This window comes from Dermacentor albipictus, chromosome 3, assembly GCF_038994185.2.
Source record: "Dermacentor albipictus isolate Rhodes 1998 colony chromosome 3, USDA_Dalb.pri_finalv2, whole genome shotgun sequence".
Lineage (NCBI taxonomy): Eukaryota > Metazoa > Arthropoda > Arachnida > Ixodida > Ixodidae > Dermacentor > Dermacentor albipictus.
The window spans coordinates 45,651,063-45,670,789 of NC_091823.1; the positions used below are offsets into that span (position 1 = coordinate 45,651,063).

The 19,727-nt window shown below is 49.8% G+C and overlaps 1 protein-coding gene across 8 annotated transcripts in view; it reads right to left on the reverse strand.

Annotated features, from left to right (window-relative positions):
• The window catches only part of LOC135898177 (cholecystokinin receptor type A-like), a 201,905-nt gene that overhangs the window by 10,352 nt on the left and 171,826 nt on the right, over positions 1–19,727 (reverse strand). For 7 of the 8 annotated variants that reach the window (XM_065426991.1, XM_065426990.1, XM_065426988.1 and 4 more), the window contains exon 5: positions 17,017–17,371. In XM_065426991.1, the coding sequence (XP_065283063.1) occupies positions 17,017–17,371 (355 nt within the window). Of the gene's footprint in view, positions 1–299; positions 515–17,016; positions 17,372–19,727 lie in introns of all 8 variants that reach the window. The other variant, XM_065426989.1, reaches the window with a different exon arrangement.

Consider the following 19,727-nt stretch of genomic DNA (forward strand, 5'->3'; position numbering starts at 1 on the left):
GTGTCTTCTCAATGTGAACCACTCATCACAGCAACAGCGTGGTTTGGGAAGCTTAGAAGCAAGAGGAGATTGACTAGATGCGTGAAAGTGCGAAGAACTTTCGTGCCTTGAAAACAGTGGCAAGGGCGCGAGAAGCAAGGCGGCGAGCGCTTGTGTTCGACTCGCAAAAGTGACGTTCAGCCGAAAGCAAGGTTACGTTCCGAGTGGAACTGACGTGCGAAGCGCGGAGGCAGTGAGGCTGAAGCTGTGGCTTGCGAGCTGCTTTTGTGTCCGACTTTTTTTTTTACTTATATTTTTACCTCACGGTCCATTTTGCGGCCCTGTTGTCTGGGATTAAGGGACGAGATACCGCTTCGTCACACCTCCTGCTCCCACGCTGGGAAGTCGGGAGAGGTGGGCGAGCCGTCTTCGGCGGAGTCCAGCCGCCTAGACCGCGTCGCCAGGGTTGCGGGTCTTCTGTGCGGATCGGCGCGGCCACTGCCATCGTAGCGGTTTCGATGGAACGAGGGTCTCCCTGCGTGGGCGAAACGTCGGTCGCGCAGCCGCGTGCCTGTGACTTAATGACGTTCTGGGGGCTGCCTGTCACTTATCGGCAAGCGCGAAAACCTTAGATGGGGAAGAAGTGGTATATGCGTAACGTTTTTTTTTCTCCCCTTTTTTAGACAAACGAGCTTAGACCATGTTTTAACCGAGCGGGTGATGCGGAAGCCTGCAGTGCGGAGGAAATGTCACCGAAGGGATAGCTGAGATTACGCCTAACGTACAACGACGCTCAAAGGGAAACCAAAACTATATTCACGAGAAAGTTTCATAGCTAAAGCAAAGTTTACCCTGATCCGCAGATCGAAAACACAGCCTCTGCCTTCCTGGCGCAGCTGGACCACCAATTAAGACTGACCAGGAAACTAGCCAATTGCAGGGCGACGCCGAATCATTTGGGAAATGCAAAGGCTGATGCCTTGAATAAGGCAATAAGAAATAAGGTTTTCGCCATTCCACCTGCTAGCCTTCTCCACAGGTCTGTTAGCATAGCTAAAATATTTCGCGCAGACAGTGGCGCTGCAGACACGACCCCCCCCCCGCCCCTCCCTTAATCAAGATGATTTTTTTCTCTTAAACTGCGAAAGTTGCATTCTGACCAAAAGGCATCGGGTTTTACTTTGTAGCTTCGTATTTTTTTTTTCATTTCGTCATCGTGTCTTACGTGGACGATGATTTGTCACAAAACAATCATTTAGACTCCGATGCAAAGGACAAAGTAGGCACGGCCATTTACTTTGAAGCCTTCTTACTCGCTATCATAGCGCGCATTGGTGAAATATAATTCTATAAAAGCTTAATATGGGTACCTGGATGGCTAGACCAGCGCTCAGAGAAAAATGAAAAAAAAAAGGAGTGAAAATATTATTGACGCATGCGAGACGATAATGTGGATTTTGCAAGATATGCACAGTGAGGAATCTGTGCCCATAAATAGAATAACAACGAATACCAAGAAGCTTCTTTCGAAGGCTGCTGAAAATTACTATCAGCATAGTCAAATCGGGAAATGTGCGCGTAAGTGAAGGAGGAAGCGGAAAAGAAGGAAGGAAAGATAGGGTCAACCAGACGCACGTTCGGTTTGCTGCCGTGCACCGGGGAAGGGGCTGAAAGGAAAGAAAGGACAGGGAGGGAAGAAGGTATTGTCAGTGTGAACACGCGCGGTTGTCTGTTACTTCATGCTTATAATAGGTCACTGAGGCCAGTAGATTTTATGAATCGTAGTAACGCCAGCGTTACTTCGTTAGCCTGCGATGCGTGGGCCCGAGAATCTTAGTCTTTGAAAATGGTCTGTTGTGTGACCGGTTTAACACACTCCAGAGAGCATCGCGTTTGACGTCGTACAGATTACAAAGTCATAAGATTGCACGAGTCACAGATAGGTGTGTCAAATATTCCAATAAGGAATGAGTACACTTTCGTAAAAGCCACCCCTAACCGGAGGCGGCATACTAAAGTTGCATCACGGCTGGAGAAGGTTGACGGAATCTGCAGCTGCAATATAGGATCCAGCCAGTGGGGACAGCAGTTGGAAAAAATTGAGGTGTTCCACGAATTTTCAGTCTTGCTTTGAGCAAGTAAAAGAAGAACCCTTGCAGTGCCTGTCCTTGATAAGGGCATGCGAACTGCCAGCGTTCCTTTGTGGGCTGACCGGGCGTCATGATCAGCACGGTCATTTCCGACCGTGCCACAGTGCCCCGGAATCCATTGGAAGATGATGTCATGGCCGCTTATGAGGGCTTGATTGAGAACCCCTCTGGTCTCAAATACCAGTTTTTCATGTGTCTTGCGTCGTAAGGCTGACTACAGATTCTGAAGAGCTGCCTTGTAGTCGCTAAAAACGACCCACTTTCGAGGTTTTCCTTGTACGATGTAATTAACAGTAGCACGTAGGGCGGCAAGTTGTGTTGCCGTAGAGGTCGTTATGTGGGACACTTCGAACTTAATTGCGACTTTCAAGGCCCGGATGATAGCAGCGCCTGTGGAGCTGGTGGCTGAGACAGATCCATCGATGCAAATGTGCGTTCGCCATTCATGTGCCTTCTTTAGTAGCAACAGTGTCAACTGACGTAGAGCCACTGTTGAATGACGGGTTTTCTTCGTAATTCCCGGAATCGTTACGCGTGCGTGTGGCTGCCGTAGGCACCACAGGGGTAAGAGTGGTTTTGCTGCTGGTGTAAAGCCCGACGGAAAGTAGCCATGATGTGTCGCAACAAGTTTGGGAAATGTGGTTTGAGGTCTTTGTGCTGGCAGAGTAGCAATATAGTGACTGGGTACGAGACACAGATGTTGAATGTGTGCTCTGAGGTTGTCAGTCTATATATATGTTGAAAGCAAGTAGTCTCTAGCAATCGTGATTGTTGCATGAGTCGAGGCACGTCGTGGTAGTCCAAGATATGTACGTATAGAGCCTGGCCTTGCGAACTTTCAGGGGTACAGATATTTGATTTACACATGTTCGCCAAAAGCCCAGAAACTCTGTACAGCGGCAGCATGGCCTGTACCGACGTGCCCCAGGTTTTTCCGCACAGGACCTTTCTTATGTATACAATCAAAATTAGTCTCCGCTTCAGGTAGATATATTGGAGGCTCCATGAAAGATTCCTGTCACTAATTACATCTACGAAGCGGTGAGACTTCTGGTATGTGAGAGCTTGACCATTGAGAGAAATAGGGTGCGGTGTCACGGGTTTGCGCGTAAACGCGAATAACGCGCATTTTTTGATGGACACACCAAGGCCTTGTTTGCGCAGATGCGAGCAAGTTACGGTGGCTGCCCACTGAATTCTTGCGCGCACTTGAAGACGAGCCATCGCAGAAGACCGAAGAGAAATACCGTCAGCGTACATTGATGCGTGAATTGTCTTGGGTAATATTTCAACAAGGCCAACCATAGTAAAGTTAAACAAAATAGGGCTCAATATTCCGCCCTGTGCATATAATAGATGGCAGTCAGGCCATCTTCGGTCTCCACAAAGAAGGACCTTCTGGTCAAATAGTCGCGGATCCACTGAAACATTCGGCCACCGATTCCAACAGCCTCCAACTGACTCGAGGATGGCTTCATGCGTGACATTATCGTACGCCCCTTACATATCAAGAAAGAGCGCCACTGATATGCGCTTGATGCATTTTTGTTGTATGAACATTGTGAGGTCAGTAACATTGTCTATTGATGAAGAAACACAGCGGCACGCGCGGCAAGACCATAACAGCAGCAGCAGAGCCCGGAAAGTCGGGGGACGAAGCAAAGAACGCTTAAAAGTGCACCGCCAAAGTAGATGTCCAAGGAGCGTCCCGATCCAATTAAATGCTGGGTGCCTTCGCCTTAGCATTGCCTCTAATTATCGAAAAAAGGCTTATTTAACAAAGCGCGGTAATTAGGCGTGAACCAGCCTAGCATTTAGTGTGGCGCTACTGGTATAAGCAGGTTTTGAGAAAGATGTAGAGCAGTGTGACGTAAAATAAAACGATATCTGCAAAAGGATCTGTATCACATTCGGCTCTGCCATCTACGAGGGCGAATAAGAAAGCATTCGCCCCAATTTCTTTAAAGCCGGATTACGGTTTAAATGCGAAGCCAACATACTCATTGCCAGCGGCGGAACTTTCTTGGACCGGCCCGGCCTTACGTGCCGGTAGTTCCGGGGCACGGCGCTGCCGTCAGTTGTTGAAGATTCACGCGTCCACGGGGTACGAGCAACGAAGTGTGATTCGTTTTCTATGGAGCAAGGGACGAATGCCCATCGAAATCCACAGGGAACTGTAGTCCACGTATGGGGAAAAATTGTCTCGCTTTGAGAAGTGGGAGGTGGTGGTGGTGTGATTTCGCAAAAGGCCGTGAAGACTTCCACGACAATGCGAGGCAACATGTGGCAATTAGATCTGCCGACAAGCTACTGTCACAACACTGGGAGAGTCTGTACCACCCACAATACAGTCGGGACCTCGCCCCTAGTGATTTCCAAGTTTTTGGTCCCCTGAAGAAGTTCCTGGCAGGACAGTGATTCACGTGAAACGATGAAGCCAAGACAGCAGTCTGACGGTGGTTCCACAGTCAGTCAGACCAATTCTACCACAGGGGCATCTCAAATTTAGTGCTGCTATGGGACAATTGTCTGAACCGGTCTGGGGACTAGGTGGAAAATTAGAGTATGGTACGTGGAATGGTACGATATGTTTGTAATTTCCCTATATGTACCTTCTTCATCATCATCATCATCATCATCATCATCATCATCATCATCATCATCATCAGCCTGGTTACGCCCACTGCAGGGCAAAGGCCTCTCCCATATTTCTCCAACAACCCCGGTCATGTACTAATTGTGGCCATGCCGTCCCTGCAAACTTCTTAATCTCATCCGCCCACCTAACTTTCTGCCGTCCCCTGCTACGCTTCCCTTCCCTGGTAGGAGGAAGAAGAAGAAGCCGAAGGGAGCGGATGCCCTTCACGCCGGCTCTGTCTTTCGTAAAGGATTTCGCAGTGTTTATGCAAAATATCTCTGTAATTTTGCACCATCATCTCCCGCAAGTTATCCTGACTCTACCGATATTCATCTTCAAGGTGGGAACTGCATTTTCACCGCTTTATTGGACCATTTTTGCCGAGCCGCTGCACCGCCGAGCTAAGCTTACTGCTAAGCTTAGGGCTCCGGCCGCTACGTGAGCCGCAGTTACGGCTGCGCGTCAAATTTCTTCAAGCCGCCATGGAAATACAAGTTGCAGGAACTGACATCTCACCCACCGAGATTTCCGAAGAAGCAGGATGGTGCACCATTGGCCCGCGTGAACGACTTTCTCCTTGGGGCAAGCGCGCTAACCCTAACATTGCATCAGCCTCCCAAACCGGCGTTGGAGACACGAACAAGGCGCAGCGAGGCCCGCGCGCTCACAAGCAGCAAGTTCTGAAGGCAGGGAAGATGCCCACTCTTCCACGTGATCACCACAAAGTAGTTATCAGGCCACGGGGCGGCTTGAACGTTGCAAAAGTCGGGGTCGTCCGCCTCGCTTCGGCCCTATATAGGGCGGCAAACGTATCTCCACAAGACGCCACGGAAGACATTGTCTGCCCAAATATTCAGCAAAATATCATCGTTGTGAGTACCCCTCACTCTCCTAATGCAGAACGGTACCGCCGACTCGACAGCTTTGAGGTCGACGGACACAAGTTCGAGATACGGGCATATGAAACTGCGCCCGACTATACAGTCAAGGGAGTCGTCCGAGGCATTCCTCTCGAAGAAGACGCGAAAGACATTCACCTCAATATCGTCAACAAGAGGAACCCGAGTGCCTTAGCGGCCAAAAGACTCAGCAAGACCACGTCGGTCATCATCGCCTTCGATGGTGGCCGAGTACCAACGTGGGTGTACTACGAGGGTGCTATGCTCAGGTGTACCTTGTACAGAAAGCAGATTGACATGTGCCACCAGTGCGGACGCGTCGGCCATCGCATGGACGTCTGCCCGAACCCCCAAGACCGTGTGTGTAGAGGCTGCGGAGCCTCGAACCCAGACCCCAATCACACATGCACGCCAAGGTGTCACCTTTGTGGGGGAGCGCATCCCACTGCGGACAAGGCCTGCAAGGCTCGATTCAAGACCCCCTATCTCGTTAAGAAACGACGCGGCGACCGACAGAGGGCAGCTGCGGAGGCCGCCCTCGAGCTACAGCAACAGACCTACGACCAACATTTCCCACCTGCCTCCCGCTCCCGCTCTCGAGGCCGGGCCCGGTCTCGCTCGGTTGCGGGGTCTCCATCCCGCCGGCAGAGCAGGTCTCGGAGCCGGGCGCGCAGCAAAACTCCCAGGGCGAGCCGTAGCCGTTCGAGCTCTCGGCGTCCGAAGCAAGCCGGCCAGCAAGATTCGGACCTACCTGACAAGGTGAGCTGGGCAGATGTGGTTAAGGGCTCGCTGAGACGCAAGGCTCAGGGAGCTACTGCCTCGACTCCAATACTGCCTACTGCCTCAGAACCCAATAATAAGAGGGACCCCAGGGATGTGGCCTTAGAAGAAATGCAGCGCGAAAACGCACAATTACGCGCGGTCGTGCTACAATTAACCCAAGAAATTCGAGAGATTAAACAGTCCATGGCGCAGCCATCTATACCTAAACCTCCTTTAGTCCCGACTCCCGTCACGAACGGTAACGACAGTGCGGCGCCGCCCACAAAGAAACGCGCGGCGGCCAGTTCCGAGTCTCAACAGCTCGAGAACCTCGAATCAGCAGTAAGTGATTGGCGCAAAGCACATGTCACGATAAATGACTGGCGGAAAGAACAAGAAGAAATGAGGAAGCTGCTTTCAGAAATTCAAACCGGGATCCGCAACATCGGCGTTGCGGTCAATAACCTCACTGCTCGAACAGACAGGGTTGAAGTCCATATAGACAAAATCGAGACTCACATAGGCCTTCGCCCAGGCGTGGAAATGATGCCCACCATGGGCCCTACAGTCATTCACCCTAGCCCTATTTCAGGTAACGCACAAGTACAGCACCACGATGGCCAGCCCCACTAACGAGCTCGTGGTGTGGCAGTGGAACTGTCGGGGCTTCACTGAGAAGCAACCACTGCTGCAACAATACGTCCGACACGCGCAACCCAAACCCGACATCATAATGATACAAGAAACAGTAGGTACCGTACCAAAGCTTCCAGGTTACACTGCGCATGCCTCGCCGATTCCCGTTGATCGCGGACTTGCAATTTTAATTCGGAAAGGGACAGTAGCGCAAGAACACAGTGTAAGCGGCACACATGCGGAAAACATGCTTGTAGAGCTCCTTCCCAATAGAACACGCAACCACAGTGTATTTCTCCTCAACGTATATAGTAATCCGGCTCACTCACGGGCTCGTTTCCTCTCTCTGTTCCGAGGGGCGCTTGCCTTGGCGGGCGCAAACCCGTTTCTGGTCGGGGGAGATTTTAACGCCCCGAACGAGGCCTGGGGCTATGGCTACACTACCGCCAAAGGTCGACGCCTGTGGCAGGACCTACATGATGCCGAGTTAACTCTTATTACCGATCCCACGGCGCCGACCCGCACGGGCACCTCTACGGCACGGGACACGACACCAGACCTGACGGCGGTCCGTAACATCCCTCAAGCAATGTGGCGCAATACCTTTGAAGATCTCGGTAGTGACCACATGATCATAGAAACACGAATTCCTCAAGCGGGTACACCCCCTTTTCCTAAGCTATTCAAATGGACGGACTGGGACAAATTCCGAAAGCAGCGAGCTGAACAGAGAGGTGAGGAGAACATCGATGACATCGATGCATGGATGGAGACGCTCAACGACGACATGAGCAAGGCGACGCAGACGCTCGCACCCGAAGTCCAGGTTGACAAGATCGACAGCCGACTAGCCCACCTCTGGGAAGCCAAGACGTCTCTAAACGCAAGATGGAAAAAGCAAAGGCACAACCGAAAGCTTCGTAAGAAGATCGCACATATCAATCGCCAGCTGGAAGAACATTGCCGGACCTTAAGCCGCCAACAGTGGTATGACATCTGCAACGCGGTCGATGGGCAGCTCCACAATGGCAGTACGTGACGCCTCCTTCGTCACCTCTTGGGGGAAACGCAGAGCAAGTCTGCTCAGCAAGCAAACCTGCAACGCCTTTTGCACAAGGAACAGGCTACCACGAGTGATCACCAGCTCGTGACACGCCTGCTAGCCAAGTACTTCCCTCAACGGCCCGATGTTCAACACGGAGATTACACTGGAGAGACAAATGTGACACTCGATGAAGAATTTCACGAGTCAGAGATCCGCGCAGCTCTCCGCGACCTTAATGGCAAATCAGCACCTGGTCCCGACAAGGTTACGAACAAGACTCTAAGAAACCTCGATGATGCCTCGATAACCGCTCTTACGGCATACATCAACAAATGCTGGCGAGCAGGTTGCATCCCAGAGGCGTGGAAACGCTCTAAAGCAGTCCTGATACCGAAGCCAGGCAAGCCGTCCAGCCTCGATCACTTGCGGCCCATTTCCCTCACATCCTGCGTTGGCAAGGTGATGGAGCACGCGTTCCTCTCCCGCATCAACCACCACCTCGAGGACACTGGAGCCTACCCACCCACTATGGTGGGCTTCCGGTCACACCTCTCCACTCAAGACGTCATGCTCCAGCTCTACCACCAGATTATCAATGACCCTACTAGTGGCAACCGGGCCATCCTCGGTCTAGATTTGGAAAAGGCATTTGACAATGTAGCACATGCAGCAATCCTGAGCCGCATAAACAAGCTCAACTTGGGTGAGCGAAGCTACAACTACGTCAGAGACTTCCTGTCGCGCCGCACAGTCACCCTCGCGGTCGGCAGCATGACATCCGACGAACATACACTAGGAAGCACCGGCACTCCTCAAGGATCGGTCATATCCCCGCTCCTTTTCAACCTCGTTATGCTGGGTCTCCCGGCCTACCTCGACCAGATCGATGGCCTCCATCACGCCTTGTACGCAGATGACATCACCCTGTGGGTCAACAAGGGCAGTGATGGTTAGATAGAATGCACCTTACAAGCAGCGGTCTCTGCAGTCGAAACCTACCTCCAAGACACAGGTCTCCGACTATCTCCACTGAAATCGGAGCTGCTCGTCTACCGCTCGCGCCGCCGGCCCAAGCCTACAGCCGAATCGCGCCAATGTGACGACATAATCCTCTATACGCAAGACGGCTCCTGCATTCCCCGAGTCCCGAAGATACGCATCCTAGGCATGCATATAACAGCCAACGGGTCAAACATAGAAGCTATTCGCAAAATCGAAGGCAAGGTTACAGCGGCTACCCGCCTGATCAAACGCATTACAAACAAGCACACGGGCATGAAGGAGGACAGTGTCATGCGCCTCATACACTCGTTCGCAATCAGTCACATCACTTATGTAGCTGCCTTCCACAACTGGAATGTCACTGAAAGGGAGAAAATCAACACCCTTATACGCAAGACATACAAGATCGCCCTTGGCCTACCGGAGTCCACAAGCACTGCTCGTCTGCTACAGCTGGGGGTATACAACACGCTTGAGGAAATTGTGGATGCGCAAAGAACCTCTCAACTCGAACGCATGTCTCTGACAGCCACGGGCCGCTACATCCTACAGAAACTCGGCTTCAACTACCACGTCCAACACGGTCAGAAACAGGTCATTCCACCTGACCTCAGCGACACGCTGATTGTCGCCCCTATACCTCGAAACATGCACCCCGAATTTAATCGGGGCCGACGCCAGGCCCGTGCCAAGGCACTGCTGCGCTCCTTGGGTGGAAAGAGGACTACGCGCTTTGTAGACGCCGCAGAATACACACGAGAACACCGGTTCACGGCGGTAGTCGTAGACGTTAGCTCCCGGCTTACGCACGCGTGTAGTGTCGCAACAGAATACCCCGAAACAGCAGAAGAGGTAGCAATTGCGCTTGCGCTTACCGACCCCCTCTGCGAGGTAGTTTTTAGCGACTCACAATCCGCAGTTCGCAACTACGCGCGGGGGCGCATTTCCTCCGAAGCTCTCCAGATTCTAAGGAAAGCTGGTCGACAGCACTTAGATAACACCGCCATCATATGGTTTCCAGCGCACGTCGCCACCCCCACCGATGAGGGCCTCATTAACTTGAACGAGGTAGCACACCGCTCTGCGCGAGAACTGACCCGCCGCGCGGAATCGGAGACCGCCTCTTCGAGTTCAGAACTGCTGGCTCAAAACACGCGAGAACGCCTGGTCAGGTACAATGACATCACCAAGCACTACCAGCTAGGCAGGCGGTTGCTGCCCCCACCTCACCCCATGCTGAAACGTCGCCAGGCAGTCATCTGGCGACAATTGCAAACACAAACCTTCCCCAGACCGGTGCGATTGCAGCACATTTTCCCCGCGCAATACCCGACTGCTCTTTGCAAATTATGTCAGGCAACTAGAGCGACGCTGTCACACATGTTGTGGGAGTGTCGGGTTACATCAGCTACAATGGCAGTAGCTCCGGAGGCTCTTGCGTCGAAGTGGGCCGCCGCTCTGCGCAGCTCCAACCTCAAGACACAAGAGTGGGCTGTCCAGCAAGCCCGAGAGGCGGCGACGAGGCAAGGCCTCGAAGTCCCCTCATGGGAGACCTGAGCCCGGGTCGTCAAACTTGCCGGATTCAGAATAAAGTTGTTTCCATCCATCCATTCCCTTCCCTTGGAATCCAGTCCGTAACCCTTAATGACCATCGGTTATCTTCCCTCCTCATTACATGTCCTGCACATGCCCATTTCTTTTTCTTGATTTCAACTAAGATGTCATTAACTCGCGTTTGTTCCCTCACCCAATCTGCTCTTTTCTTATCCCTTAACGTTACACCTATCATTCTTCTTTCCATAGCTCGTTGCGTCGTCCTCAATTTGAGTAGAACCCTTTTCGTAAGCCTCCAGGTTTCTGCCCCGTAGGTGAGTACTGGTAAGACACAGCTATTATACACTTTTCTCTTGAGGGATAATGGCAACCTGCTGTTCATGATCTGAGAATGCCTGCCAAACGCACCCCAGCCCATTCTTATTCTTCTGATTATTTCTGTCTCATGATCCGGATCCGCAGTCAATACCTGCCCTAAGTAGATGTATTCCCTTACGACTTCCAGTGCCTCGCTGCCTATTGTAAACTGCTGTTCTCTTCCGAGACTGTTAAACATTACTTTAGTTTTCTGCAGATTAATTTTTAGACCCACTCTTCTGCTTTGCCTCTCCAGGTCAGTGAGCATGCATTGCAGTTGGTCACCTGAGATACCTGGTCCCCTGAGTCCCCTGGTCCCCTTAGTTATATGTACCTTACACGGGCATTTGGAAGGCCTTCCAACCGATAGTCAGTTGACTCAAAGGTCAAGTTCGAGCTACTACACGGGCGGTTTCGACGGCCGCCGAGTCAATAGTCTATCGAGTCAACGGAGCACCTTACAACTCTATCGAAATCTCGATGGCCTTTGAGCAACGGAAACGGAAACGGCGCGAACATGCCCTCTCGCTCGCAGTGTGCTCCAACTCACGGTTAGAAAGAACAAATCAAACCAAAATGCTCTAAAAATACTACATATGAGTGTTATTAATTATTCAATAAAGTATTTTTGCCACTTGATATGCGCGAATTACACACACTCTCGACAACAGTGACGTGTAGCGACGCAAACGTTGCCGCAGTTTCGCTACTCAACAACTTAAAAACTAAACATACATGTAAGGCAATGTATAAACAATTGTTTTAATCTATAAACAAACATAAAAGAAATTATAGTGCTTTTAAGTGGTTTTAATGTTGTTTAACTTTTTGTGACATGAAAATGAAAATAAAGATACGCAACGCCACACAATTTGGCGAGAAACGCCGGAACCACTCAACGGCCTTTCAAAAGTGCCGTGTAGCAGCGCGACAACTCCTTTGAGTCGATAGAGTTCTGGTGTTTCGAAGGCCGTCGACTGGAAGGCCTTCCAAATGTGCCCGTGTGACACGGGTATTAGTTTGGCTAATAAAATATAGGGGCAAATACGTTCAAACTTTCTGTAAATGCATCCTGTAAATATTTTCTGATTTACCCTCGCTATTGTATTGGGGGTTTAAATACGAGTGCGCTTACTGAACACCGAAAAGCTTTATAGCTACGCTTTCTTTTACCATCGCCCTCACTATGCAAAGCGTTCTGTGAGAAGCCTTGCGGCATTACGAAGAATTTAGAGCGACAGAAAGCTGAGTGACTTAGTAGGGATACATAGTTCGGAAAGGCAGGCGTGCAAAACCACTGACGTCCGAAGAACTTGGAGGAGAACGCAGACGGCCGCATTCCCGTTGCCGTCACCTGAGAGATCACACCGCCGCCGTTGCAACCTCGGAGTTCACGCTGTTCATCGTTCGTCTCGTTCTTTCTTCCGCAAGAGGTCACACATAGGCGAAGAGACTGCTGTGTTGGACAGCTCTTGCGCCTCTGTATTACAGTAAGACATCCAGCGTGAACCTCTCAGCGTATTAAACCGGCTGGGCTCGAGGCCGTTTTCGGAAGCGAAGATTCTTGGGACGTGGCACCGCGCTATTCGCTGCCATAGAAATGAATGAGAAGGTATGCTACAGTATACCTCGAATCGACACATCTCTGCGACCGTTTATACACTTCGCCCACTAGGGCTCTTTCTTTCGCCTTCGTGCTTTTCAACGCCTGCCACTCCGTACCGTGAATAATATGGCAGACCAGACACAGCAAAAGCTTAACCGCGGAAAGTAAAGCAAAGAGATAAAAAGAGGGAGACCCCTACATTGCATCGCTGAGTTTTAATTACTGAGACGGCTCATTAACTTAGATTATGGACCACGGTATGGGTGCCTTATTTTTTGGATAAATGATTGAGGTAAGCGCACACCGAAGCCAGTCAGAGGCGAGGGTTGCCCCTTTGCTATCACAGGGGTAATTAAACAAGAAAATAATCACGAGACCAAGATTATTATTATTAAATTATGGGGTTTCACGTGCCAAAACATCTTTCTGATTAGGAGGCACACCGTAGGGGAGGACTCCGGAAATTTTGACCCCCTGGGGTTCTTTAAGGTGCACCTAAATCTAAGTACGCGGGTGTTTTCGAATTTCGCCTCCATCGAAATGCGGCCGCCGTGGCCGGGATTCGATCCCGCGACCTCGTGCTCAGCAGCCCAACACCATGGCCACTGAGCAACCACGGCGGCTGAGACGAAGGTTAAAGCAAGGCTGGCGTGCAGATAATTACCGAAGAAGCGTGCTAAAGAGGTAGTCCTCGCTGTGGTAATCTTGCGCGTAGGAGGATCTCGTGTTACAGACATGCAGAAAATTACTCAGCCGCATCTAATTAGGCGATTCGAACCATAATAGCACGTGCAATCAAGGAAGTTTGGTTTTCTAAATTTCTCTGAAGAAACAAACAAACATTTCGTGACTAAGCCTGCCACTAGAAGACTGAGGTAACAGCAACAGCGACAGGAATGAATGGTGACCGTGAAAAAAAAGTAAAGAAAAAGCATACGGTTTCTCAAGCAACGCTGCAAATTTTTTTTGCTCCATTAACTAAGGTATAAGTACCTCGCTGAATCACGTGATGCACTGAGGAGCGCGGTTTTTCCTGACGAATGCTTCAGGGTGGTGGAACAACTAACCAGCCGTACGCGTGGTATGTACGTGTTCTGCCAGCAAGCATGTTCTTTTATTTAAATGAGTGCTTAGGTTTCTGCGGCTGTTTGTACGGCCAAAGATTCGCCATACCGCAATCACACACCGCTCTTCTTTATAACGCTCATATTAATCTCCAATGTGCAAAGTGGGATGTAATGACGAAAAAGAGGAAAAGCAGGCAACGCCGGTAATTACAGTGCTTGAAATGCTCGAGAACTGATAAAGCAAGGCACTAAGGACATTTGGCAAGGTAAATGTGCTAATCTTATTCGTAGCGCTGGAGATACGAGCCGCTATAACGCTAACTGTGTATAGGGAGGCAAGAAAACGCCTTTAGCAGTGAGGTAGTAAAGGACTGGTGGCACGCAGGCACTGCTTGAGGCGGCTCAGGTTCTGAAGACGAAGGGGCGATAACGCAGCTAGGGTACATGTGCAATCGCTGTAGTCTGATGATAATGGAATAATGAGAAGCGAAGAGAGGCAAGTCAGATGACACTCATTCCTCTTGGTATACCGAAGTAGTTGAAAACTGACTTTACTATAATTCCACCGCGTCGCTCCAGCAAATGAAGGCCGCACAAACTGTAACAGATGCACAGGCTTCGGTTCCCTAACCCTACTTCTGTATTGCATATATCTCCCAATGCACTGCTGTCAGCGTCTGTTTGCTGAATTGAAAGTTTCCAACAAAGCAATGCTTAGGGGAAGGTAAGTTTACGTGCTCTATGAAGAACTCCTCGCATATTATCAAGAGCACTGTACCTTTGTTCGTGACAGTGTTTACTCTCTAAGTAACTACACCCCGTCGCGAAATCGAGAGTGCCGCGACAGAAAAGAACTTTTTGCCACGGCGTTCCATTCATCAGACTTGTGTAACATTGTTGTGCTTTCAAGGGGACGCGAAATGACATCAGCGGCGTCGCTAACTTAGCACATGGCTCTGATGCGCTTTTATCGCGCTCCGTGCCAGCACCCGTTGCCCAAGGAGTCGAGCCATTTTGGTTCGATGTAGGCAGTGTGATACGGAGACCAATATAGTGGATCAATAAACGAACAGCACTGTCAGTGCCGGAGGGAAAAGTATTCCGAGCAGTAACAAGAGCTAGAGGACAGCCACAAGAAAATAAAAAGAATGGAGAAGAAAATGGTAGCCGAGTGACGAAAGGAATAGCGCTCGGTATAGTGAACGCGGCTAACCAATATAACGGGGAACATAAAGCACCTTTGCAAGAGCCGTCCACTAAAAGAAAAAGGGGAGGATGTATACACAGCCTAGGAGGGGAGGGCGGGGGTTGTAATCAAAGACAGCCATAGTACTGCCACGAAGAGACACCAGCTATAAGAACCGGGTAGAATGAAGATTCGGAAAGGAACAGACGTAATGAGGAGACGTTGTATGAAAAGGCACAAAAGTCAAGGAAAAAGAAATCACTTGCAGTAATGGTGAAATCACTTCACCATTACGACGGCCGGGGGACTGCTCTTTCTTTTTTGTTATTTGCCTCGTCGTTTGACTGATGTCACGTTCTTACTGGCTACACACCATTAAGTACGACAGGGTCAGTAGTCAAGAAGCGTATTTTCCATCGGGAATAATTGTTGCCTCTTGCTGAGGAAAAGAAAAAAGCTCCGGGACAGAACTTAAAGGAGACCACGTGACACACGTACAAAGGGGTTTGGAGCAACAGATTACGGCAAGGTGCTTCGGCTGCAAGAAATTGCATAGCAGATGCACGGTCGTCGTATAGCCAGAAAGAAGGATCCCTTGCACATTCACAAAGAAGCGAGGAAAGCTTACAGCAAGCCCAGCAAACCACACTTGCACCTGAGCCCTCGCGAATGGCCTCTCAAAAATGAGCCGCCTGCCCTCTGTACAGGGTGTTTCACGTAGCTTGAGCCAAGGAAAAAAAAAAGTGGTTAGCCGCACCTGAATGAAACGAACGGCATATGGTTTGCCGTCATGTGGCGCTCCTCAAAATATTTTTTTTTATATTCCGCTTAATTCGTTAAGTGATTGAGCTCAATCATCCAAAATATATTATATTTACTTAACGGCCAAATGCGTTTTTTTACGTCGTAGAGGGGACTCAGAAACGACCGATCCAATTTTTTGTGGTAAAGTACCTGTTGCGTGGTGATTTTTTCGGTGGTTAAAGAAAACCCGCTAAATACGAAATAAAACCAGGTGACTGCGCTCATGCGCTATCGTATTACAGCGTTCTCGACCGTGGTTCAAGCCTATCTCTTATCAGGGATGACGGCGCTCCCTTTCCGTGTGCCGCCGTCAAAGATGCTGACGCACTGTGACGCCGATGCCTAGAGCCGCGGCTTCTCACTTGGCCATGGTCCGTGCGCACGGTTCTTTCGCTCGAAGCACGTTTGAGAGCGCTGCAATACGGTAGCGCATGAGCGCAGTCACATGTCTTTATTTCATATTTCGCGGGCTTTCTTTACACGCCGAAAAAAAAAAAATCACCACGCACGTTGCCACAAGAAAATTTGATCGGTCGTTTCTGAATCCCCTCTACAACGTTACGAAATGCATTTGGCCCTAAAGTGATCATTAAAAATGTGGAATAGGCGATCTTGCTTCATTAACTAATTAGGCGGAATAGAAATAATAAGATATTCTAAGGAGCACCAGATAACAGCAAACCATATGTCACTGGTTTCACTCAGCTGCGGTTAATCCCCCTTATTTTTTTAATCCTTGGTTTAAGTTACCTGAAACACCCTGTATATGGCGATTGACTGCCGGCAACTTTTCATGAGGAGCCACTGGTTCTCTGTTCTCCACAAGAGCATGCGATAACTTTTGAACATTGAGCTTAAATACGGGAGCACTTACCCCCGTGTTCATAAATGCGTCTCAACAAACCCACGCGTGACTTGATTTAAATGATGCCTGTAGTGAACGCACCAAAGAAAACGCACGCAATGAGCGTCTTGGCACGTTCACGCGAGGCGTCATTTATATCAAGTCAAGCACGGGTTTCAAGTTAAGATGCATTTCTGAATGCGAGGGTTAGGAACTCATGCAAAAAGGTCTTGTCGGTGTTCCCACTGTTCTCCGCGTGCGTGAAAAAAGAAAAAAGAAAAAGCCGTCAAAGCAAGAAAGCAGACGAAGAAGAAGAAAAAGAAAAGCCGCCAAACACTTCTAAATTACAGTACTATCGTCCCACGCTCCACTACACAAATCTAGTTTGTCTCTACTTCTAACCATACGGAAAACCGCCTGCTTCTTGGCCAATCCCCCATAGTGGGTACGCGCCACTGTCTGGGACACAAGACAAGACAAGACGTACCACTAGCATTCTTGCCGTTGCTGCAGATGCTGTTGAGCGACACGAAGCGGTCGTGGCTCTTGGTCGACGACCAGCGCCGGCGTCGGCGGCCCGAGGCGCTCGAGCAGGCGAGGACGTTGCGGAACGCCTGCCGGTACTTGTCGTGCATGAAGCAGTACGTGATGGGGTTGCAGCAGGAAGACACGTAGGCGAGCAGGTGGACGGCGGCGAAGGCGCCCGCTGGCACGCGGCTGTAGGCGGCGTGCGCGTCGAACACGGTCCACGTGTGCAGCACGTACAGCGGCGTCCAGCACACGAAGAACTCCAGCACCAGCACCGACAGCATCCGGATCACGCGCCGCTTCGAGGCCCGGCTCTGCGCGCAAGTACGTCGACGGCGGCAGCCACGTAAAGCGTGAACCGTACGCGTAGCTTATGCACATATCCGACATCTATACATATACATCCTAGTGTTAACAGAGTAAAACGTAGACGGGACACGAGACGAGAAGACGACACCACAAGCACTGCGTTCGTGGTGCGCCTGTGGTGTCGTCTTCTCGTCTCGTGTCCCGTCTACGTTTTGCGCTGTTAACAGCAGGATGGAAAACCAATAAGCTCAAGCTGCTAATCTATACACATGGCGTCGCTGGACGTAACCAACGACTGCCCGGGCGTTTCAGGAATATTATTGCCTTCCTTGGTTTGCCAATACAAACGGAAGTATTCGCGTTCGCTCTCGTTCCGCCAAACTAATATACTCAAAAATTTTACGCCGAAGGTTTACACCCGCTTTCGGAACGGATTTCTGCTGGTGAGAAATGCATACAGCTTCTTAAGCGGCGAACGGTGAATCGAAGAACGCCAGTAAGCGATAATCATTGGCCTCCGAGATTGTTCCGCGTCGGCTGTTGCGCAGAGACGCAACAGCGGCTCATAATGTCGGAAGCCATGGCGAGAACGTTCGATTTACCACCAATGCTTCGAGGTAGCGTTCAGAACTTGGTAACGGCTTGATAAAGGCTTAACAGCTCTCTGTGATGTGGTCAACAGTGGTCGAACGAGGAAATGTCCCAGGAGCAAACGTTTCGACAGGGGAACTTGTTTTCGCCTGGCCCCCAGTCCCCATATTCCTGTGCAATTCCGCCTGGAGCTATCGCGGGAACGTCAAGCCACAGCCCCCAAGCACTCATATCGATTCATTGTCCATTGTTCCCGTTCTACGTGCAATGGGTGCTGGTTACTTGAGGGAACCGGGAGCCGCTGTATGCGGATGTTACACCGCCAACATGTTCCGCCTCGAGCATCACGCAATGTCGGCACCATCTATGTACGCTCTAAGAACAAATAGAGCGGTGGCAATTTCCTTTCCCGCTCTAAGTTTTTGTTCCTTGTTTACCTCTATTGTCGAAGGTTTTCGTGCAGTGACAGAGTGCGTTCTGTCAGGAACGTACTCCATGCGGTGTGATACAATGGCACAGACGGGAGCACAAGCGAACAAACCACACTTTGGTTTCGCCACCCCAACGATGCAAGTAAATTGAGTTACATAGCTCAGGCCAATAAATTCCCAAGCCGCTTCCTAACGGCTTATCGACAAACTTAAATCCATTTAATGAATTTGATAATTTATTCCCTCTTGTCTTATGAGAGTCCACGCTAGAACAGTCAATATAATAAAGCGACAGTTATCACTGTCGAGAGGAGGTTGGCCTTACGATCTAAAACGAATTTTTCTTTATTTTCGACCAAACGTCTTCCGAAAAATTTAAAACTTTCTGACAGATCGTTTCAGTTTTGATCTGAAATATTTTAGTTTTGATTACGTCTATTTATATTATGCTCTCATTAAGTGTTTTTTTTTGTTTGTTTTGAGCTACAGTTTTGGGATGTGGGGCCACTTCAGTACCCAAATGTCCCATACTGTAGCAATTAAAAAAAAATCGCCTGTCGCAGCGATCGTGCCTCCTGTACCAATCATGCGTCTCAAGAGCCAGTGCCGCGAACACATTACATGAGATTGGCTCCTGCTACTGCGTAAGGCATAGATCAACAAACCTGCTGAGAATAATACCTACAACTGCAGGAGCTATAGGAAAGCAAACACTGTCACAGGAACAATGCGCAGAAACTATTCGGTAATGTCTCTATCATATAGCCACCCGGCCGGCATCTGCATTCTATTTCGGAAGAATGCACTTCCTTTCCACAGCGAACGCATTAGCCTGATGGAATCGCGAATGCGATCCTTCTCAAAAAGCGCGTCTATGCGAGCACAACAAGAATGGTCTGTGTAGGTGAATACAATAAGCTTGATACTGCGCAAATCGTAAAACTTACAGCAGATTTTACTACTTTGATTTCGCAGCACGTGCCGGATTCCGTAAAGAAAGCAGCAATGAAACACTAGTTTGCCTTCGGCACACGACTTAAATAGCATAAGTTTTGCACTGGAAATATGAGTGTCCCTTGTGCGCATTTCAAGAAAAAAGAAAATTGAAATCCGCAGCACAGTAGACACTTCGACCGTGTTACTTCCATTTTGAAGTCATACATATGCTATTGCGTTGTCAAAGGTTAGGTCAAGGCTTATCAGCATTTCTTCCATTAAGCCTTGTTTACAACCGTGAAACTTACTTCAATGTGGACATAAAGCCGATCGTAACAAAACTGATGGATATAATCCAGTGCACTCAATGCAAGCAGCGCAAAAGCAGCTCTCTGTACTTGGT